The 24,630-nt window shown below is 42.9% G+C and overlaps 1 protein-coding gene across 3 annotated transcripts; it reads right to left on the bottom strand.

The window, feature by feature from the left end:
• Positions 1-738: 738 nt before the first annotated feature.
• On the bottom strand, positions 739-23,574 carry serpinh2 (serine (or cysteine) peptidase inhibitor, clade H, member 2). Of its 3 annotated transcripts, none has more exons than XM_039822038.1 (5): positions 23,176-23,573; positions 21,980-22,623; positions 15,518-15,610; positions 14,715-14,947; positions 739-2,400 (listed from the first exon to the last, which is right to left on the bottom strand). In XM_039822038.1, exons 2-5 carry the CDS (start codon positions 22,614-22,616, stop codon positions 2,095-2,097), a joined length of 1,269 nt encoding a protein of 422 aa, XP_039677972.1. In that variant the 5' UTR covers positions 22,617-22,623; positions 23,176-23,573; the 3' UTR covers positions 739-2,094. The 3 variants fall into 3 exon arrangements, with proteins under 3 accessions (XP_039677972.1, XP_039677973.1, XP_039677974.1); XM_039822039.1 differs by having other exon boundaries at positions 23,106-23,188; XM_039822040.1 differs by lacking the exon at positions 15,518-15,610 and having other exon boundaries at positions 23,176-23,574.
• Between the last annotated feature and the right edge of the window lie 1,056 nt (positions 23,575-24,630).

The following is a 24,630-nucleotide window of genomic DNA, read 5'->3' as shown; positions in this document are numbered from 1 at the left end:
CCAAAAAACTGATCAAACATCATTTGCACCAAAAGACAGGATAAAAAGCCTGTACGTATGTATTGGTGCAACGTCAGTGTACATTGGCATATACTGTAATACCTACCCTCATAGTTGGATATACTGTACATATAGCTGCTGTATGCATCACTGAGAAGTGGTTACCTTTTCCTTTTGAGCAGATGTGGACATGTATGTTTGTCAGTTTTGTGAAGTGAATAAAATGTGAGGGCGAGCCAGCAAGGAGCTGGTGCTGGAATGAGCAGGATTGATGTGCTCACAGCATACGGCCTCGGATCCATCATCGGCTTGTCTGAACTGGGCTCCTGGGTTTATTCAGTGTGGAGTATACCTGCAGTATGGTGCCCTTTACAAGTCCCCGTCCACACAGGAGGCAACTGCAGAGGTCATTGTAGTAGCTTCACACACGCACGCACGCACACACACACACACAGTTGCTGAGCAAAGGGCTAAATTAGGAACAAAGCTGAAATACCGGGGTGTTAGTGGAACAGATTCGTTGAATGCTGCGCAACAGACGGACCAGCTGTGTGTGTAGACGCCGTTACTAAGCACTGTAACAGAACAGATGTAGCACACATTTTCACTTTTAAGAAAATACATTACTTCTTTTTCCTGGTACCAGACTTTGACAACTTCTAGAAAAAAAACAAAAACATCATGCTGGAAACAGCAATTGTTTTATACTCACATTACATGGACAGCACAACACTAAAGTGAATGTTGTATAGTTTTTAATAAAACACAATATAAGATACACATTTACCTTAGTTGGTTGGGAATTTAGTGAATGTTTTGACAAAGTTGATGGTGCACTGCGAGCTTATTATGCACTGCACCTCAAAATTCATTAACCGATGCTGGTTCATGGATTTAAATCTGAACCGCACACCCTTGAGGCTCAATGTCAGCCAATTTGCTTCAGGGTAGAAGTTTAAAAAAAAAAAAAAAAAAAAAGTACTGTCAAGAAAGAGCTGTGGCAGTCCATGCAAACTATACATTAATAGTACGTGTTTTGATGATTGGTTTCTATCAAATACAAATATTTATTTAAAAAATACACCTCATCAAATATCAAACATACACTTCACACACACCACAGTAGCTAGTGTGGTTCATTCACATATCACAACCATTTCCTCTGGTGCTTTAAAGAAAAACTAAATGTACAAATGAAAATCAATACCTCTTTGAATGGCTGTAATCATCCTAAATATTAAGTTGTTACATTTAAGTCGAGCGATGTCAGTCGTGTTTGTTTCCAGCGGCATAGCGCTGTCATTGATCCTGGCTGGTATTAAGAGATTAAAAGGTTCCCCGTCCTCTCCGTGTTGTTGACAAGCGTTGTGAGTCATTACAGCCATTAGCATTAAGCTGGCTCATCAATAAGCACTTGGCTGATCCATCAGTCTTCCTCTGATGTAGCCCAGGGGACCCCACCGTAACTCCCTGTCAGCTTCGGGAGCGGCCGCATGGGCACCCTTGATCTGTCGGTCACCGCGCACGCTCGCTCGCTTCACTCACTCACTCGCTCACTCACTCACTCGCTCACTCACGCACTAACAGGCTCTGGTGTTTGGCTGACAGGGAGGATTCAAGTGTCACTATAAGTCTCTGTTCTTTGTAGATGCTGCTGTATGTGTTGAGTGAGTGTAGCCACTTCTGCTCGTCAGCATGTTAGTTTGTCAGTGCATTCTTTTTTGTTATTTTGGTTTGTGTTGACTTGATCATTGAGGCCTTGAATGTGTGCGTATGTGAGAGACAATGCAGGGAGTCTCTCCAAGTTAGTGTTTTTGCTGTATCCGTCGACTTCAGTAATGTCTTGCACTGTATCTTTATGTATGCCATGTAGGGGTCTGTGTGTGTGCGTGTGTGTGTCAGGTATGTCAGTGTCAGTCAGCGCAGGACTATGCAGCGTCTATGTATGACAGCCAGCCGTTGTCTGATGTGATAGGGTGCCACAGTGAATGGCAATGTCTCGACTTAGAAACCAGTGGGTCGTCTTTGAGAGGGAGCTTGTAAGACACAGAGCCAAAAAAGAAGACCGGAAAAGGGTATATATGTTGGTGGGTATTACAGTTCATCATGGAGGGCCTCTCCCTCTACATGGTCCAGAGCTCCCATGAGCAGCAGGGCTCCAGTAGTGTTGTCTCTGACAAAGATGATGAAGGGGTGATCAGCGTAGAACAGTTTGGGCTTTTCTATGTTCTCCTCCTCTAGATCTGCATCTCCTTTCCCAGCTTGAGCAGCCAGCTCAAGGGAAGCCCAATGGAGGACTCCACCCAAGTGGAGTTTCCCCTTGCCCTTGTCTGACACCCCCGAGAAGTCGGCCACCTTCTGGTCCCAGGCATCGGTCAAGCCCAGAGCAGACAACTGCTTCTGGAAAGTGAAAACACAGAGTAATGGAATGTATGGACTGCCTTGAATCAATTCCCCCAAAGCTGTGAGGCCATCCCATAGAGAGGTCCTGCAAGTGTTTGCAAACAAGCAGCTGCCAGGACACTGATTAATTATGCACACAAGAATACCAAACAGCGAGTGGGAGGGAACGCACATTATAAAATTTCAGTTTGAGAAAAGCACTGCCATTTCCAAACCTCTCCGCATGATTAACGTACACATTAAACCGTCCACAACAGTCAATCAGTAACTTTTCTAAAAGGGTTTTGACCATGTTTATTTACTTTCTATCCCAGAAATTTGAGATGGGAAGGAGGCTGACAGTTGCCCTTGTTGTGAGCTGGCAGAACAAAGTGGGCGACAGGCAGCAGAGGAGACGGAAGGAAGAAGCAGAGGATGAATAATTTAAGAGTGATGCCCCGTGACCTCAGCACCTCCTTTGTTTTGGCTCTGATATGAATTCCACAGAAAGTCGTCGTCATGACAGGTAGTTTATCCTCCCATGGCAGAGGGCCACTCACAGTGACAGGCTTCTCCAGGGGCCAGATGAGAGCATGTGTGGGTGTGAGCGTGCGACTTGTGTGTGGATGTGCGGGAGGGCCACTGCTGGAAGAGGAAGTTGCAGAGGGAGATGAGTGGGCAAAGATCTGTTTTCTAGCATTGTTTAAACTTCCACTGATTAAAACTCTTTATTGGAAATACATTTTACCTGCAGACAAGAAGAGTAAATCACTTGGATGAGCTGTCTGGGTAAATGTGAGTGCTCTGGGAGTGCTGCCTTACTCACATTGGTTTTCTTTTCAAAACCACGTATGTACATATAATACTGCATAATTCCTAAAACCACATGCTGATGGACAATTGTAGTAATCCATCTAGAATGTCTGCTTCTCTACTTAAAAATGTAGATGTGCATGTAAGATGAAGTTAGACTGGATTGTGTCGACTTATGCCTAAACATGAAATACGTAGATGTATATACACAGTTGTATGCATCTGTCAATCCCATTCTAGTGTTTTCATGCAAAGCTCTTGTCTCTACACAGATACACACCTCCTGCTCTAATGCAATTCTATTGTCCTCATCCATTATTCCTGCACTCTTCCTCCACTCGCTACCACTACATCACTGTCTTCCTCTGCTGCTGTGCCACTTGCCTGGCATCCCCATCCCTCATATGCCCCGCCCGCCTCTATTTTATCCCACTCTGTCTCTCTCTCTCTCTGCTTCTAACTCAGTCTTTTTTCTCCCCGCCTCATCCTTCTCTTTCTACGACAGGCCGGCTCGGCCCGGTATACATCGCTTTCTCAACTCCTCCATCTCCATCTGCAATCATTCCAAGGTTCTTCCGCTCCTTATCTAACAAAGGAACATAAGCAGACTTACGCTGGTGGATTCCTCAGATTGGCAGATGGTTTCTGTGTTTCTCTGTGTCATCCGCCATGTCCATCCATCCTTCCTCATTCTCCTCAACAGTATTCCAGGAAGACCCAGCTCACTTGGCCTACAGTAGTGCAGGTGCCACTATGAACATATAAATAGTACCAACCAACCCCACATGACCTAGCTTTCCTCTCTGACTCTCTTGCTCTGCTTGTCAAGGCAAAAGCTTTTGGTAAATCTTTTTGAAGGTATAATGCGTTTTAAAAATTAAAAGGACCCCGTGGCAGCACGCTGGGAAACAGACCAGGGGTGTTAGAGGAGCCAATGGAGGCCCTGTGTGCCACATAGATGTGGCACTGCATTACATGGGGAAAAACCCCTCTGGGAGGTGGTCTATGGCTGCCCTTTCTCTCTGAAGCACCACATGAATCTTAGATGGAACAGCACTGGGCGGACTGCTGATGCGAGTGAGAGCCACAGGCATTGTCAGCTGGTGGTTTCCTCTATGTGGTGTGTGTGGTGTGTGTGGGGGGTGTGTGTGTGTGTGTGTGTGTGTGTGTGTGTGTATGTAGCGTTTACTTGGCCTACAGCGGTGCAGTATAACCGGGCCTGAGGTAGCATGGCATCAACCCTCAGGCGTGCAGCACTCGGCATCACATTATTTCAGCTCGATGGTTGAGCCCACTAAGTAGCTTGTTGGGTGTACCTGTGGGGGTTTTAAGGGGATAAGTTGTGACAGCCAGGACATGTTACAGCTCTATCTGTGAGGAGTCACAGCAGCTGATGTTAAAAGATAGAGCAGCCTTAATAATGACAATGGGGGAAAAAAGAAAGATGAGAAGAAAAGCAGAGATCAAACAGGTATACCAGGGTTTCCCAAAGCACTTTCCAGTTTAGGCGGCCCGCCTTAACAACACGTGCCTGCTGCCTTAATTAAGTCTTCAAAAGATGTTAAATATCTGCCGTGTTACTCTGTCCTGTCTGAGTGGCTGTAACGTCCAAGTCACAGCAACACAGTCACAGGAAAACAAGGTAACGGCCAGTTGTCAAGATACCACCAATCACAACGGAAAGAGCATTTGCTGCGGGTGAGTGTAGCTGTCGTTTATTCACATTTAAAGGGATAAATCGCCATTTCACCGTTGCGTGCGCGTCGGAATTTGTCAAAAAATGTGCGGGCAGCTGGGGCATGCCCGGGCAGAGACGGGGTGAGTGGACTTACCGGAGCGTTGGCATATGGCAGGCAGAGAGCATTTCTATATGTATCTCTGTCCTGTTCTTCACATCAGTGAGGCTTTCTTCTCTTGTTTCAACGAAGTGAATACATGACGAAGTGACTGGAACTATCCATCACCTCTCGCGCGTGGATTTCTCAACATCCTGGCTGTTTCCCGGTCTTTGAGACACAGCTGTTATCTGTGTTTTTTGTTTTGGTTTTTTTAAATCACTACATGTGGTTCACAACACACGGTTAGTTAGCGTAGTTAACACTACACACAGTGAAATTATGTGTCCTGTTTTTATTTCACGAATACTATCTGCTTTGGGTGAATGAATCTATGGGCTGAGCTATTATCACAGAGCGGTTTGTTTTGGAGAAGAGTTGTCAGGCGAAGTGGAGAGTGTGTCATGGAGGATAATGGGAGCCATGCGAGTAAAACTGTTAAAGCACCTTTTTTTATAGTTTAATGAGCTTAAAATTGCACATTTTTGAAAAGTTTTGAAAAGCTGGTTATTTATTAATTATACATTTTTATTGAAATGTAATACTTAGTGTAGTGTGTAGTAAACCCCCCCCCGGTCAGATGCCAATCCTACCACCTTAGCTAACAAATTTTCTGCGGTAAACCCTGTATACTATTGCTAAACAGTGCTTTTTATTATATATATATATATATATATATATATATATATATATATATATATATATATATATATATATATAAGCTGCTGTTTCCAAACTATGAGACTTGAACTGGGAAAAGACCTTAAGATGATTAAAACATAGGAAAGACTACACGCCACACATAACAACTATCTCTACCAACATCAGATAGGTTTTTTTCTCAGTCAAATAGGGGCACTTGCGGAACAACTAAAGAGTAAAGAAGACAACAGATTGAATCAAGTCCTGTCACTAGGTAACTAACGAAATCCCATGAAAAGCCTTGTATGGTTGTGTGTAGAATGGAATATACTTGAATATACTTGGTGTAGCTATGTAATTATTGGTTATATTCTAGCTTCATCATTTGGTCTATGAAATGTCAAGAATTAGTCAAAGAAATACCCATCATGATTTCTAAAAGCCCAAGATGATGTTTTCAAATGTCTTGTTTGCCAAGTAATATCCAAATCTCCATAAATGTCCAGTCTCCAGTGATATAAAACCAGCAAATCCTCACAAAGACTGAAACTATTTGTTTACCAAAATACTTGCAGAATGATTATCTGTTGGTCAGTTTCTTCTACTTCTTCTACTATATAATGTCTTCAGTCCCAATTCTGCTTGTAAATATCAAATATGTGTCCGGTAGCTGATTGGTTACAGCACATGCATAGTCCCTGGTGGGGACCTTTGTAGCATCCCATTCTCTCTCCCCTTTTTATTTCTGCCTCTTCATTTGTCCAATAAATAAATAAATAAATAAATAAATATATATTGATGAGAACATCTGCATCTTTTGAACCAGAATGCAAGTTATTTCAATTCTTAAAACACCACACACTATATGATTTTATCTCACCACGGTCAACATCAACTGACTCAGACTGAAACAAACTGGCCCAATCAACTGGGATACCTACATTGTGACTGTGATCAGTCCAACAATCATAAAACACTGGGGTTAAAACCTCCCTGCCCCCGCACAGTTTACACCTCCTGTTCCCTCCGGCTTACCAATCACACCGGCCAAATGATTCTTTAAAGCTGTCGCCACCTTAAACAACTACAGACGTGTTCTGCTTAATACAATACTGCCCTTAACATTCTGTGTGGGTGGTTTCAAGTATGTAGTACATGGCACTGGCATCATCACAGCTCCATTTCACGGACACATTAGATGCAGGCTTTAAAAAAAAACTCTTTCTATTGGCTCTCTTGAGGCTTCAAAGCCTCTCCATCTCTTTATTGAGTCTCATCAGCAATACTGCTACTGGCATCTTATTTACATTGGCTTTTACCTCTTTTACACAGTCAATACGCTCTCCGTCTCATTCACTCGCTCACATATATACACATAAATGGCTTTTTATTCCACAAGGCTATTTTCCAACAAATGAAAAAGAAAAAAAAAAAAAAAGCTTTTGCTTTTAGTAAGGGATTTAACGAATAGCCATGAAACCCATCTGATAAATTCATATGATGCAGGGCTGTGGTAGCTGGGTTAAAACAGCTGTCCCTCGACACTGTATACTGCAGTGTGTGCTCTTGTAAATATTTGATGGCCTTTTGACCTCATTAGCCGTGATTGAGTGAGCTCTCCGTTGCACACTCATATGTCTTAGTCACCGACTGGAGATACAGCCAGAATGGAGCTCAAGCTCGACCATTACTGTGTATGTGTGTGTGTGGCCTGGTCAGCACGGGATCAGAGACAGAGGGAGAGGGTGGTTTATCCAGTGGCCTCTGGGCCAGGCTTGTTAAGAGGGTTCTCCGTCTCCAAATACAGACTCCGACACAGCGTGCCCTTCACCAGAGGAGAACTTCACAAATAGGGAGACGGAAAGAAAGAAAAAGGCAGAATTCTGCAGCTATTTATAGTTCTCGGTGACGCTTTAAACCTTCTCCCTAAGCAATCATTGACCCCCCTCGTCATCCTCCACCTCTTCTGCTCACTTGCCTGCCGAATGTCAATCCTATTTAGGTCAGCAGAGCCAATGTGCGGCTGCTGACTGATGGCGTATTACAGTCACATGTGAGACCTACAAAAAGGAATTAGATCCCTGAAAATGATATGACGGAGAGGACAGAGGTGAGGGAGGGAATGGGTGTGTTCGGAGGTGGCAAATCCATGTAACATGACCCAGAGGTGCGTGATTTAGTTTGTTCTCATTGGTGTCGCACAGAGGACACTAGTGTTAGGGTTGATACAGTACACACACACGCACACACACACACATAATGATCTTCTATTTGTCCAGATGCTTCCCTCTAATCTCAGGAGTCCATGGTCGTCCAAAGCACTGACAGACAGAGTGGTACACAGTATTAACGCACGGTGATGAGCAATTATTTGCCCGACCCAATTGGAAAAATGAATGGCAGAAAAGACATGGCAGAATGTCACTGGCCAGAGGGGTTGGACAGACCGATGAAATGAGCTCGGAGTGGGTTGAGGGCTTGTTCAGAGATTTAGCCCTTTCATAATGATTCCTCAAATGCACTTCTTTTTTCTTCAGAGAGCTAACGGAGGCAGACAGCTCTTGACGAGTTGGAGAAACAGAGGCCAAAACATTCAAGTGCTTGTCCATAATTAGGTTACACAATGGGAGCTACTTTTAGTTATTTACAAGTGTAAAAAGTTGTTGTTTTCAGTCTGGCAAACTCTTGCAGAGACAAAAGAGGATCTGTGCAACAGTGCATTTCTGCTGTTTCCCTGGTAAACTTGTAGCTGTGTCAAAAGGAATTGTTTCAAGCTTTAGTTCTAGATTACAGCCTCTTCCCCAGAGTGTCCTGACAATGTTAATGTCAAAAGCTTGTTTTTCAGGGCATGTCTAGCAGAGTAACATGGCAGCACAACTCTTCTGAGATGTTTGTTAAACTAGAAAGAGGCCAAAGTGGATTTTGTCAGTCCATGATGAGGTTACAATATACATCTACAGAGGACATGGTAATAGGTTCCAGTCCCTTGCCCTAAGGAAATGGGTTTTTTTTTTTTTTTTTTTTTTTTTTTTTTTTTTTTTTTTTTTTTTTTTTTTTTTTTTTTTTTTTTTTTTTTTTTTTTTTTTTTTTTTTTTTTTTTCTCTCTCTCTCTCTCTCTCTCTCTCTCTCTCTCTCTCTCTCTCTCTCTCTCTCTCTCTCTCTCTCTCTCTCTCTCTCCAAGAGGGTCCAAACAGAAGTGAACTCACTCTAAGCTGTGGGATAGGAGCTTAGGCGCATCCATGCGATTTGGAAATGTTTCAACTTAACAGATAAATGATCCAGAGGTTGTATGACTCCACCTAATAATCGCAAGGAGACAAAAGAAAAGGGAAGCTGAAGGAAAATAACGAAAGTTGGAATTTCCAGCAGTTTTAAGCTAGCTAGCTTTTCCTTGCATTCAATCTAAATGCATCGTCTGTCTCTTACTGGTGGGTAACAGTGAGCACTAAAGAATGTCTGAAGAATATTTTAATGGTACGACATTGTCTTAAATGCAAATCCTTTTCTTTACTGTTTTGCTCACCTAAGCTCGCTTTTTAGCCAGTCTTGAGCTAGCAAATCTTTCCTTCACTGTCTTTCTTATTAGCAAAGAATGGGATACAAAACATTCATGTAGCAGCTTCACCTTTTGAGCCTTTGCCAGTTTAAATGGCAAACATTGCCCTTGGAAGGTCAAGTCAGCTGTGGTTAATTTACATTAAGTAACTAGAAAATTTTACTTGGCAGATTTGTGTGCTCTCTGCAAGCCGGTGTCTGTACAAAGATCATTTGTGAGGGAACCTCCACTTCATAACACAACTGCACAATCGCAAGTGTTTCTGTAGTCCCAATAGTGTGTCATCTATTAATCAACTTAAAGCTTTAGAGCATAACATTTTTATAATAATGAACGTCCGTTTCATTCATCGCCAAATGAGTTGCTACAAAGCTAATTAAGACTTTCAGCTCCACAAAAGTCTCTCTGTATTTCTCAGTATGGCTATGTTTACAAAATGGTGTCGTCTGGCAACTTTTGTGCGCAGAACTTCGAGTGAAGATAATGACCTCTTCAGAAGAGTCCATGTTTTGAGGGGTGAGGGGTGGTGCGCGATCACGGCTGTATCATGTGGACGTGCCAACAGTTTTGTTGTCATTACTTAGAACTCCTCATGGGGGAGACAGACACTACACACTGTAGCTTTAATAGTTTTGAACCAGCTCGTGAAAAATCAGGTGTGTCACATCCAAAAACCCATGACCGAGACATCCCTAGTGAGTTCATTATTTGGCAACTGCAAATAAAAAAGTGAACCTGTAGATCAGAACTATGACTGCAACTAATGTCAGCACAATATGCTTGAAAAGGCAACTTTCTTTTTGCCATGTCCCACATCCTCAAAGATGTGGAGGCCTGTGTGATTGTAGCAAGTCTGACGCTCTTGCCCCACACTATGAACCCTGTGAACTGGTCAAATGCGTGCTCTTACACTAGCTCGACAACTCTCCAACCTTTCAGTCAGCAGCCTGACACAGCCTCCGGTTTGGCCTGTGTGAACCTTAAGGGCCGGGACACATCAGGCCGATTATCGGCCGTGGGACAGTCTGGCGAGGTCAGTGTCTCAAATCTGTTCAGTGTGTCCCGTGCCGTCGTCCGTCTGGGGGGCTGTCGGCGTTCATTTTGGCCGACCTGACATGTTCGGTCGGCGGCAGGGAAATCGGGACTCACCCAGAAATGACGAGCGCAATGAGGTGACTACAGTCTCTCAAAATCTGAGGAAAATCTTTTAAACTGACCTTTGTTGAGCTGAAATGAAGACAGATTCAGCAACTGCACGGCCTATTTCTCGCTTAAAATGTTTTCAGAAACACGTTTCAGTGAACTATTTTAGTACAATATGAGATCGTATCGTAACTTCCGGAGAAAACAAACCCATGTGACGCGTTCGTCCAATCAGCTGCCGGTTTTCATTTCTTGGGCAACATTACAGATTAGCGCCGCCTGCTGTTATAGAGATGTATTACGTCTCGTCTCATCTCGTCTTTTTGGTCTGTTTTGTGGTAGTTTTTTGGACCTCGGGGACGCGACTGATCATATCAACGGGGTTTTCTGTCAACGGTCGGCCGTCGGCTATATGCGTCCCGGCCCTAACACGCCCCATGCCCTCACATTAGCATGAGCAGCCACTAAGCTGCTGCCTGTCTGTCTGCCTGCTGCTCCTCCTGGCTTCCTTTCCTCTGAGACTCAGACCACCTACCTGCTGGCTCCAAGGGCTAAGAGAAGCAGAGATACAGGCAGACTACCAGCTGGGCTGTGACATGACCTTTGTGCTCCTGCAAAAGGAAATCTGTGGGAGGCTTTGGAAGTCCACCGAGGAGCTACAGGTCACGGTCATCCTGAGGCCCCTCTCAGCCTACGAGCTGCCAGGGGTTTGATTCCCTGCTTACAGCCCAATGCTGTGAGTACAGCTGGGTGCCAATCACCTCAAGGGAAGGAGTGACATTTGAACGCATTGAACTGGAAGGGGCAAGCCAGGCCACTGCTTCCCTAAGAGCACTAAAAAGGCAGAGGAAAAGAAAGACATGTAGGCAAAAACAGAGGTCACAGGTGACGAATGCATGGAGGACAACAAGAAAGAGGAAGAAATGACATGCGAGAAACACTGTGCGACATGGAGGCAGAGCAGCAAGGCACAAGGACAGAGAGAGAGGAGGCGACAAATACACCTGAAGGGGAAGAAAAAGGGAACCAAGATAAGCAGAGTACGAGTTGGGAAAAGGAGGTGGATAAGACAGAAGCATAGAACAAAGAAGAGGAGACATGGAAAAACCAAAGACGAGGATGAAGAAGGCGAGGAAACAATGAGAATGATGACTGGGTGTCTTTGAGATATGAGAAACCGTATCAGGTGAAGTGAAAAATTATGCAGCGTGTGGACACAGGAAATGAATGAAAGCTAGAAACTAAAAGAAGAAAGCACAATTGTGGCTGCATGCAGGGATCCACTCTGTCAAATTCCACTACTGTATTAAAAAGCTGAGAAACCACTTCCCCACTGCACGTTTAATGTACTGTGTAAGCATATCACCTCAGTCCTCAGTGTCAAATACAAATGCAGGGAACGTGGATTAAAAGTAAAAAAGATTTAACAGTGTTACTCCCACAGAAACACCTGTAGATCCCCCTACAAAGAAAAACTACAAATCCTGTTGCTAGGGCAAGGTGAGGGGAGTCTGGAAATTAGGCTAATACAAGATGGACTGCGTCTGGTGGGGATGGAGCACCTGGTTGTTCACTCTCACAAGGATTTGCCAGAGCCAGCCAAGGATCTGGGGGGGGGGGAATTCAGAAGCCACAGCTCAGGCAGCTGTGCTGCAGCCATACACACAGGCAGTGCAGGGAGGAGTAAAAGGGATGCAACCACAGACCTAGAGGATGTACCTTGCTCAAAGACATAACCCTGATATGGAACAAGGTGTCACAGATGAACTACCTTGTAAAGTCAGCGACATAAAGAAGCCCCTCTGATCGCATTCAAAGAGTTTTTCAGCCTATCAGGTGAGGATTAAGACATCAGTCTTTTATCCAAACATTTTAGAGCAGTCTGCATCAGAGATACCACTCACTCTGCCTGCAATAAAAGACAGGCATGATGTATTAGCCTGAACTATATGAGATTCAAAATATGGGAAATATACTATAAAAAGTATTACGCTGTGATTGATTTAAAACTAAAGGTCAAGTTTATTCCATCTTAATGGAAGATATCGTTTTACTTATTTCACTAGTACAACTACGCTGCACATAGCTGTACATATCTGTCTATATGCAGGGCTCTAGAGTGCGACCAAAATTTGTAAGGGTGCGACTACGATTTTTCCTAGGTCGCACCGGTGCACTTAACATCCTTGCATCTGCTGCCTCTCCACAAACAAAGCGATATCGTTTATATCTATATGGTCTAATGTTGCGTTACATGACCCATTCCTTCTGTAAAGTCGTGCCTGGGTTTGGATCTCTCCTCTGCGCAGCCCCGCCCCCATTCAGTCACACACGGCTCCCCTGCAACATGGAGAGACACAGCGCCGCCGGTCCAGACTGCTGACATTTGTCTACAGTTTTAATTGTTATTAACACAGCTGTATATCGTTAAGTATGAGAGGGAAACCTGTATTGGTACCAGTGTTTCCGCTGGTAACTCTCTGTTATTGCGGCCGCTACGGCCAAAAACACATTAGAAGTTATTAAATGCAACTGACTTCAGTTGGTTGAGTAATAGCGTGTGAGACGAAGCCTGCTGGACCTGGGCGAGAGATGTGACCCATGGCCAGAAAATCATAGTTCATAAAAATGCAGCGCAGTGACAATACAGACATTTCATAGCCTACACAAGATGTGTGTAACGCCACTGACCCGCCAAAGCGCATTCGACCCGTGCTGGACCCATTCATAATGAGTCAACCGTCACTCTGTGAGTAGCATACGCTTCAGTCCATCGCACTCCCCCTCTCTCCCTCTGTCTTTTTGATAGGAAAGCTGAAGACATGAAAGGGGAGAGAGAGGGGGGAATGACATGTAGGAAAGGGCCGCGGGTCGGAGTCGAACCTCTATATATACCAAGTGAGCTATCCGGGCGTCCTCTTTCTCTTTTAATCAGTCTGTTATTGTTGTTGAAAACAAGTGAATGAGCTTTCTCAGAGATATATATATTTTTAATATATCCTAGGCTTTTTATTTCAGATAACTGTGTTATAAAATGTGTTGCAGCTGTATATTTTCAAACTGGTAAAGGAAACCCTGTCTTTGCATTTTATTTTAATCACAATCTGTTTTAATAAAAGAGCTTGTGAAAAGTGGCTTTGACTTAAAACTGAACATTTAGCCCACTTTGTAAAAAAAGACAGAGCTATATATTGTGTATCGCCATTCCGTGTTAACGGCGACGCAAGGAAAAATTTGGGTGCACCTAAATTTTGTGCTGGTGCACCTAAATAAAAAAAGTTAGGCGCACCAGTGCAACCAAGGCAAAAAGTTAGTCTGGAGCCCTGATATGGTTCATTCAGTATATCCATATTTTTCTTATTATATATTTTGTTAATACACTGCATATATCTATATCTGTATTATTCTTACTACTAGTATAATGTCACTGCTACTACATTGCACATATCAGTACATGTTCGTATTACATAGCCATATTTATTCTGCTTTTCTAACACTGCAATATATTTATTGTCCTGCCTATGCACCACCTGTCTATACTTGTATATCGCATTGCACTTTTCTGCTTTTTTTTTTTGCACTTCTGGTTGGACGCAGACTGCATTTCACTGTCTTTGTACTTGTACTCTGCACAATGACAATAAAGTTGAATCTAATCTAAAAAACTGTTTAACCATGAATCCATAGCGGAAGAGCCAAAAACAGTTGTTCTTTGAGTGGCCACTTGAGGCTGCCTCCATAGACCCCCATTTGAGACATTTTTTTTAACTCAACCGTTGAAATTATAGTCAGGCTGGGGCGGCCTCTAGCTCCTCCAATAAGATGTTGGCTGAGTCCTGCAGCGGCGCGGGTTCAAATCCGACCTGCTGCCCTTTGCTGCGTGTCATCCCCCAGCTCTCTCCCCCTTTCATGTCTATCCACTGTCACTTGTAATAAAGGGAAAAAGCCCCCCAAAAAAATCTTTAAAAAAAGGAAATTATATTCAGGCTTAAAGTTCTGCATAACAAAAGGTGTTCAGCTTTGAGTGACAGGTGGCTGCCATCACATGAGGCGAGCATAGACTCTAGGCTTCATTTGGCCCGCCTCAGCCCCATTTTTGGATTAGCCGACATCAAGCGCTGGCAAGATGGCGGCGGCTGAGCCACTGGGAGCTGCCCATTTTTAGCTTCATTATGGTTCTTCAGAAACCTACGGGTGCCGTCACGGAGAATATGTCCATATTTTTATATTATAGTCTTTGCTACAATCACAATAATGTACAGTAAGTTTAAACGTAATTTAACATTCATACCGATAGTTCAAAAATGCTTCACCAAATATGAATAAAACGTTGTTGTGCTAACCTGCAGACTGAGTGTGCTGGTGATGTTGGTCACGGGCAGAGAGATGGACACACTGGTGATATTGGTCTTCTCCAGCCACTTGGACAGCAGCTCAAGAGTCAGAAGCTTCTCCAACCTCGCCAGGCTCTCCACATGAAAGGGCATTAGAAGCACGACGCTGGCCTTGCCCCCACATAGAGGCGCCTCCAGAACCTGCACCATGTTTTCTATGTCTTCATGGTGACGGTACAAACCTGGAGGATATGACAGGTGGAGGCATGCACAGTGGGGGGGAAAAGATCAGAGTCAGGGAGAGAATTTGTCATAATGGAACATTCTTGCTTTTCAGTGGTAGTTCAGAGCAGTATCTCTCTGCAGCAGTTCTCTCAGTTCAGACTTGCATTTTCAGCTGTGTCACTTGGTGCCACCTGAGTTCTCACTGAACTGAATTACAGGAGAAAACACTACAGAGTTGGGTTGAATCCACTCAAACATGATGTGAATGCAACCTTAGACATGACAAAGGATCACTGAAATAATCTTTTTCATGAATTTGAAATGGCATACTAGAACATTAACTAGAATACAATGTATCCCTCCAACATCTTTTACTGCTGTCGTAGCAGAAATATGCTCTGCTCCGTTGTTGTTTTAAGACAATGCATAAAATATGAAAAGTGTGTTAAATAAATCATAAAAGGTACACAGTGATAAATAGGAGAGAAGCAGATTGGACCTTACAGATGTTCAAGCCATTTTAGAACTCAAATTGCTGCCGCATCTATTTGCTGGCAGGAGTGCAGCAGCGACAGACTGGCTTTTACCTGCTCTGTGCATCATCACCACTTTGGTGTATTCCTTCCCCAAGAAGGTACGATGATCTGTGCTCCCCTTGCTGAACTCTCTCTCCCAGAGGCCTGAGCAAACAGCCAAACAAACACAGAGGACAGAGCCATTTTGAATGCAGAGCGCCTGACATGGATAGGCTGTGAGAAAATACTGAATGATTGAAAAGAGGCAAAAAGGTGGACAGACACTAGGTTAAACAATGCCATGTTCATAAAATACATACAGACCTCATACACAGTGACACCGGCTGACACTGCTCATGAATCATCAATATCTACCGGCCATTAAAAAGTGTCTACTCTTCTCAATGCTGAGTTGAGAGTGCTATACTGAGGCAGTTATGAGGTCCTTAAGGCCACATCGTCCCATTCACTGTTCACCACATGCCACTTGGCCCGGCTAACCCCCTGACAGCTGTCAATTTAGGAGAGTAGTGGAATTACTGTTGTAATAACCTCACAACACATTCCCAAAGCCGCCGGCCCATTCTATTGTGCAGGGGACACTGGGTTGAGTGAGGAGGTCGACAGATTATGACTTGTACTTATGTCACTCTTTGTGAATGACGCCTGGTGCCAGCTAGGGCTAAAACTAACAAGGATTTCATTAATCGATTATCAATCACAACACTTATGACACAAAACTAAGGTGCAAGAAGGCCAAGGAAATATCAAATGGCTCATTTTCCCTGTTGAAAGTCTAGAGACCAATTGCTTGGCTCTATTATTAAATACTTGCACTGGACAAAGAGTGCAGAGCCTTCTATTCTCTATCGATAATCAGCTAGTCCCTAAAATGTCAAACAATTGTGAAAAATACATTTTGAAAGTTCCCAAAGCCCAAGGTGACATCTTTAAATTGCTTGTTTAGTCCCACACAATTCAAAATACTCCATTTAAAATGTTATAAAACCGAGTAAAGCAGCTCTCAAATGCCAAATATTCTCATTTGAATGTTTGGCATTTTTGCTTAAACAAATTACTTTAAAAATGATTTAGTATTTATTATAGCTTGTTATCATGTATGCTAACTTCTTTTTTAAGATTATAATTTTTTTGGCATTTTAGGTTTCTATTTGTATAGGACGGCTTAGACTTGAAAGAGGAGAGAGAGGGGGGCACGACATGCAGCAAAGGGCCGCGTGTCGGAGTCGAACCCACGGCCGCTGCGTCAGGGAGTAAACCTCTATATATGGGTGCCTGCTCTACTCGGTGAGCTAACCTGGTGCCCTATGCTAACATGTAATAATTAGCACTTAGAACACAGTGCAGCTGAGACTGATGAGATTTCATTAGTTTTTTGAGGTATTTAGCTGTTCACCAAAGTATTGGACAAATTAGAATTTTGACCTGACGATGGCCCTAGATGAAAAGCTAAGGGATAAACAAAGTTATTACAACTTATCCTGAGGGGGACGTGAATGTCTTTAACACATTTCATGGCAATCCATACAATAGTTGTCGAGAGTTTCTCCTCGCCACTGTCGCATTAGCCACTGCTAATGCTTGCTCTTGGGGGAATTACTGGAATTGTTGGGGCTTTGTAAATTATAGAGTGTGGTCTAGACCTACTCTATATGTAAAGTGTCTCGTGATAACTCTTGTTATGATTTGATACTATAAATAAAATTGAATTGAGATATTTCACTAAAAACCGTGAACGTCAACCTGGTAGGATTTCTTTCCAACTCTACTCCCCTGGTGATTTCATCAGTGATATTTTCTTCAGACATTGGAAAGCTCCAGAGCCACACAATACATTATACAACTGATTTTACAGGCTGACAGGTACAGAACTAACTAAACTGAACTTGATGTGTAAAACTGGAGCCGCTTTAAATAGTATAATTGATTATAAAAATGAATGATAATACATTTTCTGTTGATCAATTAATGAACAAAAATTACAGCACTAGGCTTTCCCAGAACCACCCAGCCTAAATTGGACCCCAGCCAATGAGAAGTCACAGCAGAATGACATGTGATTCTCCCTTCCAGGCATGCTAGCACAAGTCACAGACATTCGCTCTGCTTGCTATAACATCAGCGAGTGAAACATAATCGCGCTGGAATTCAAAAACAACTGGCTGAAGATTACCTGAAGTGGCAGCCGTGTTGTTGAAAAGATGTCGTAATGAGGAATAACTTCTCCACAGTATGGTGTACACGTGTATGTCTGAGTTGTATCGAGCAGGGACTTAATGACCTCACCAGCCTGTGTAACAGACTCTGTGGATCTCTGCGTGTGGGCTTGTGTCTAGACGAGCTTTGGGTTCGCCCTGCATTATCTTCTTTTTATGGGACACTGTAGCAAGAGAGATCACTTGAAACCTGAATCCATTCATATCAATCAGCAATAAACAATGAGACAATTGCACAGCTGAGAACTCCAAATCGCACACAGACTTACCAATTCATACTGTAAATTTAAGGCAAAAACCAGGGAAGAATCAATGAGGCCTACTGGCTCCCTCTCCTCCCTCATCAACTTTTGATTACAAGTAGATGTGGTATTTCAGAAGCTATTATTAGGAGGTAAAAATATGTGGGGACTTGTTGTTCTCTCTAGCCTTTTCTATCCTCTTCTCGTTCCCCATGTTGCTGTGTTATCCTGTGTATAAGTTTCTCTCAACAGTTTTTTTTCCACAATCTTATTTTTCTTCTTCCATCTGCAGTGTTTGTTTGTCTAAAATAGGAACAAAGCCTGAATTAATTAACCAGTGTGGACTGGAACTCCCAAGGTAAGCCTTTTACATCCCTCCACTATGTCTGTCAATCTCTTTCGCTCTCTCAGCAGGCCACCCTCTCTCTTTCCTTTTCTCAGTTTTCGCTATTTACTTGCATCGCTTTGTCCCCTTCCCACCCAGACATCTCTCCCTACACTGCTCATTCTCTTTGCTTTTAACATCTCTCCACTATAAACATGTTCCACTACTAATTGCCCCTGACCTTCCCTTTCTCTGAATGCTGTGTACAGCCCAGGGAAGGAGGGACCGCAAAGAGCTTTTTTTAATTCTCCCCTTCAATAATTAACTAAAGGGGACGACAGTGAAACAAACAAAAGTGGGCAAAAAAAGCAGATGCCTGTTCAGTGCCTAAAGAAATCCCGGCCCCATCTCTAAAACCATTACATTATCACACACTATGAATTGTGTGAAATCAAAGACAAATAAAAAAGTTACAACAAACCAAAGGCAGCAAGTACGAGCAAGAAGCAAACTATCGACCACTTGTGAATTATGAATTAAAACTAAAGGAATCCAATTTTAAGTAATCTGATTTGTGTGCTGCAATCTGCTGTGTAATCTAATTTGTATATTTTCTCCACAAAATTAATGAACCGACCAACGAGGGCCAGTTCACAGAAAAACTAATTTCGTAATGAAGTCAAAATATCAAACAAAGAAAATTAATTAAATTGCTTATCAATGTATAGTCTGTCTGGGAATGTTATTTTCAAAAGGCTGTCTATCTGTTGGCAACAGGTTTTTCACTTCAGCCGTCTTGCCTTCTTTGCACCTAATAAAAAGAATACCTGCAGGAGGAAACAGAAGGGATAGAGGCAGATAGAAGCAGATAAGGATGTGAACAGGAGACATGGGAAGAAGAGGAAGAGGAGACAGGGGGTAGATTAGACACACGATAAACAGTGACAAAAGCATAAAAACAGAGACAAACGCCACAAAAAGAAAAAGTGAAACAGAAGGATATATTTAACACATCATCATCTTTTGTGGAGACTGCAAACAAAAATCATATCAGCAGGCATGCGAATGTTGGCTTTGCTCTGAGAAAAAGAGAGATGGTACTGTAGATTATAGTCCTGAAAAGTTGTCAAGAAAATGGAAAATGGGCTATTTGCTATTTCTTTGACTCATAATGAACTAAAATCTAGTTGTACTGACACCCTTTAACAGCCAAATAAAAGTTACAATATTCTAACTCTATAACCTTTAATGGTACTTTTAAAAAGGTCCCATATTATGCTAATTTTCAGTTTCATACTTTTATTTTGGGGTTTCTACTAGAACATGTTTACATGCTTTAATGTTCAAAAAACATTATCAAACACATCATTATTATCTTATCATAATTATCATTATTATTTCTCATACTGTCTGTCTGAAACGCTCCGTTTTAGCGTGTGTCTCTTTAAACCCCCCTCCCGAAAAAGACCTGCTCTGCTTGGTCCGCATTTCTGTGCTTTCCGCATCTCTGTACCGTCATTGCAGCCGGGGAATGACTATAACCTCCAGAAAAACGCGATTATGCGATCGCATGATTCAATGCATAATCAGCCAAAGTCTGCATATTCATGCGGGGGCCGCATTTTTTCAAATATGCCGCACTTTCGCCGCATAAATTGCCGATTTCCGCTTGCATGATTTCATAATCCCCGCATTTTCGTTGCAAAATAGTCACATATATCTTAGCAGAAAGTTGAAAAAATGTTGTGTTTACTTCACACAAGAGCAGCCATTTTCCCCTGTTGCCATGGGAACGTTATGAAGTGTCGTAATTACCCAACGTGAACATCATCGAAAAGCAGGGTGTTGGAGGTTGATAATTTGAGTCTCTTAAGTTGGTATCCAATAAGAAAGCTATCTTAATATCTGATGTCTACTCAAATTTCTTTAAGTGCTCCTGCTGTCTATATTATTAACTTTAATATATATAGTATACTTTAATACTATATTATTTGTATATATGTTTGTATGTTATTTGTTTACTTATTGCAATGACTGAATATCTGTAAACTATTTTTGGAAATTAAGTTTAAAAAAAAAAGCAGGGTGTTGGGGGAATCACTTTTTCATCATCCCGCAATTTTTGCAAGTTCCCGCATTTTTTGCAAGTTCCCGCAATTTCATCGCATAAAATTACATAAATATCCTGCATATTCCATCGCATTTTTTAAGAAAACGTGCCGCATAATCAAGGATTTTTGCCCGCAACAATCACAAAAAAACTATTTTTTCTGGAAGGACTGTATAACAGCACTGTAGCGCCACTTTCTACCAATATATAGTATAGTTGTGACATCACAACTGTACAGAAGTCCTGACGGCTCATTTAAAAAGGCACAGTTTCTGAATACTGACTGTGTGCATTTTAGGGGTGGGAATCACCAGAGGCCTCACGATACGATATCATCATGATACTTATGTCACGATACGATATTATTGCGATTTTAAACATATTGCAATATTCTGCGATATATTGCAATGTATTACCTTTTTTCCCAACTTCTTCCCAATTTCAAATGATGTCCCCAAAGGAAAATTCTGTCATCATCTGTTTTATCTAAAAACATACATTTCTCTGTTTGTTCATCTCATGCAAAATGGGATTGTCAAGCAGACAGAGTGACCAACACATATATCATAAAATATCGATACTTGGCGTCTGTGTATCGATACAGTATTGCCACAAAAAATATTGCGATACTATGCTGTATCGATTTTTTGCCCCACCCCTAGTGCATTTCTCATTTTAATACTTTCACTGTGTTTATATAGCACCTCAACCTGCTTCATAATTAAAAAAAGATACGTAAATCTCACTTTTTACAATATGGGAGCATTAAAAGGGCACAATGAATTTCAGATTGTGAGATTATATGGATATGTTTTTGGGATGCAACCGTTAAATCACAGATGGGGCTTTTCGTACCGAAACACTGACTAGTTTCATCCACTGCAGCCCGTCACAAAGAACAGATCTGAGCCAAGCTGTGCCGCTGCAGACTTGGAGCGCTCCAAGCACAGATGTTAGGCATGACACCGAGGGAGAGAGTCTGGACACTTGTTACTCAATTATTTAAGATGACACATCACCCCCCAATGGAAGATGAATATGCTCTCAGTGATAGACCCCAGAATCATCCTTTATCTGCTGTGTCCACCAGCTGGAGTCCAGTGCATGCACACACACAGGAACACACACAGACATGCACACTGCACACAGGTGGGCATGCTGGCACACACAATGTAGTGGGCAAACTGGCATGTAGCCTCTCAGTGCTGTCTGAGAACACTGAAAACAGTATATAGGCATGTCATATTAATATTTCTTAAGACTTCTCATCCAGTGCAGCAAACAACATCAATAAAGAGGCATTGCATAGTTACAAATGACTCCACAATTACAAAGCACACCAGTCTATTTCAGCATTACTCAGTCCAGTCTAACTGCTATGTTACATATCTAATTTATTTCCAAGCAGTTATGCCACTGGATACTCACCATAATGAAATATTCAGTTGGCTATGAACTTGCATCACTTAGGGTCACAGATAGGACTGTTTTGGAGACACTGACAAGTGATGACATGTTTGCATACTATTTTAGGACTATTATTTCACAACCAAGTGAGTATAGACAAGCCCACTTCACTTGTAAATTCTTGTGTGTACTGTGTGCACGGTTTCTCCATACCTTTAAAGTGCAGGGCATTGGCCAGTATCAGAGCTCCAGCCTTAGCCTGGATGTAAGCTGCTAAAGGCGCTCCCTCCAGTCCACCAAGCCCAGCCTTGGCCCAACCATGGAGCTGCTTCAGGTCAGCCGTGGAGTCTCCTTTTCCCAGTGGGTGATGCAGCAGCCTGAACCTAGCCTGGCTCTCCTTCACAAACGCCTGGCTGACTGGAGGAGCTTGCTTGGAAAACAGAGCTGAGGATGTGTGCAGGTGAAAGCTGGTACCATTGGCTGCAGTGAAGCTCTTTAATGCCTGGGACAGAAGATCCCCGGTGTGGGCACCAGCCTTGGAGGGGGATGGGGTCTTGATGAGGTCTTTGAGCTGGCTGGAAGTGGTACCTGCTGAACCTCCATCCAGCGCTCCAAGTGAGGAGGCCACAAGCAGAGGGGAGAAGAGGGTGTTTACAGAGATCGAGTCAGAGCGGAGGGCCTGGTACAGGTGCAGACCAAGAGCCCAGCTGGGGTCACCCAGAGGAGGAGGAGGGCGGGACGGAGGTCTGGTTGGGGCAGCAGGGCTCTTCTTGGATGGATCGGCCGTGCTGCCCTGCACCAGAAGAACTGGCCAAGAAATGAGTATATAGACAGGAAGCCTGGGCAGCATGGCAGATCTAGAGGAAATCACAGGGAGGGAAATATAAACTATGTGTGTGTGTATGACAATGAGAGGAATGAAGGGAATTAATTCCTCTCATTAATACAAAGAATAAAGCTATATTCATTACAAATATTTTGGCTGATTTTTAACAGTGTAATGGCTACTTATGTTATTGCACAGTTCATATTTGAGATTTATATAAACACAGCCTAAGGGTTCCCTTTTGCTGTAAAACTACAACTAGGCTACTTATGCAAACAGCAGTCCCTACTCATACAGTGCCACAGCGGTAAACTTGATTTTGTAAATTCCTGCCCACTTGGCAACATGGTTATTATCTGGAAAAACCAGAGTGTGACACTTTGATCAAGTTTCAAAAGTTTTTCTCTATATTGCCTAACAAAAAAACCCTAGACTCGCCGACTGATTTGGCCGAGTTGGTGACAGCTAGGAGTGACGACAAACATCTGTTATCTAGAATTCAGCCTAGCTTACTCTTGTTGTGGTTTCCGCAGACCTCTAGACGAAAAGGAAAGAAGGAAACGCGTTATTTGATCAAATTTACCGTCAGTGACTTCAAGTCCTATCCCTCTCCTCCACTGCTGCTGCTGCTGCTGCTTTTAGCCGTGTCCGGCCCAGGAAGTGCCGGGAGTGGGTTTCAGACGTGGCAGGCAGCACACGGAGGAAGTTTTTCCGTCTTTCCTCAACTTCACCCCGGGAAAAGCTTCCTGTTTAACCCAAACCTCCAGGCATCTCATCGAAGCAGCTACTGTGCGCAGTTTGATATAAACGGTGGCAATTAAGGCTAACGAAAAAAATAAATAAATAAACGGGGTAAAACTTTATTCAACAGCTGTCACCCAAAATACCTTCAGAGTGAGATGTGAGATGTAGTTGTAGGGGTTTATAGTGCCATACTGTGAAAAAGCACCATGAAAAAGTCCCGTTCCGTTTTCAAAGCAGAACATCGCCCCGTGGTTAAAGTAGCCTAACCTCGTTTTACTGCAGTTACAGGCTACTGCATAGGCTATTACAGCTAAATATGCAACTTCGTCTATAAAAAAAAATATTTATGAATGTAGAATCCATTAGAAGCTAACCACGGGAGAAAACCTACAGTTAGGTCGCTTTAAAGTCCGTTGTGTCGTCTCTATCCTGGTGTACGCAGGCATAATACATTTATGCTTTACAAAACCATAATTAAATGGGACAAAGTCCCTAGGGATACATTATAGCGGTTTGCTATGAGCTTAGGGGTTATTATGTGCATGTAATGTTGGGCCTGGTATAGTTTTTTAAAACGAACAGAAATCCACCAGTTGAAGTAAATGAGGCGTTTCTCCATGCATTCAAAAGCGAGCTTTGTGGGTTTGCCCGGATAATAAACCCTCTTGTTCTTGGCTCAGTTGGGGTTGTAGTTCCCAAAGCCGTTCAAGCGGGGTCGCTAATGGTCTTCTCTTCGCCTCAGCTCAGTGACCCTGGGAGAGGCTGCAGCATGTGGGCCAGGGCCTCGCGAACTTGACACCCAGCCCTCCCAGTGGATAGGATATAGACCACAGAGCCAGCAGGCACAGTTTGCTCCAGGCAAATCCCCCTGAGGAGTTTTTACTTAGCCTATTAGTTGCGATTTAGTGTTAAATCTGTCTGCATTTTGGGACCATAATTAGGGAATGGGCAGTAACACTATGATGTTTAAAATAGCCCACCTTTTAGAATCTTTATTTTTTATGTCTAATTTTCTGAAATGTGCAGGTGACCCCCCCCCCACCCACTCCCAGTGCACCCTAACACAACCTTACTTTGCAGTAGCTGTATTAATCTACTGTCAAGAAAAAGTAGGGCACACCATGCAAGCCTGTAATACGTCTGACCCTTTCAAATGTCCTCATTCTGTATTCTCCTCATTTCCCCGTTTTTCGCTTTCCTAAATTGTAGCTGCACTCCCCCTACAGCAGAACAAGGAGTGGAGAGCAGATAACTTGTAACACACGGCTTCGGGACAAGTATTAGTGCCCAAATT

Source organism: Perca fluviatilis, chromosome 14 (genome assembly GCF_010015445.1).
Source record: "Perca fluviatilis chromosome 14, GENO_Pfluv_1.0, whole genome shotgun sequence".
Classification (NCBI taxonomy): domain Eukaryota; kingdom Metazoa; phylum Chordata; class Actinopteri; order Perciformes; family Percidae; genus Perca; species Perca fluviatilis.
The sequence above is the reverse complement of the archived record's forward strand: the minus strand, read 5'-3'. Positions and strand labels throughout refer to the sequence as shown.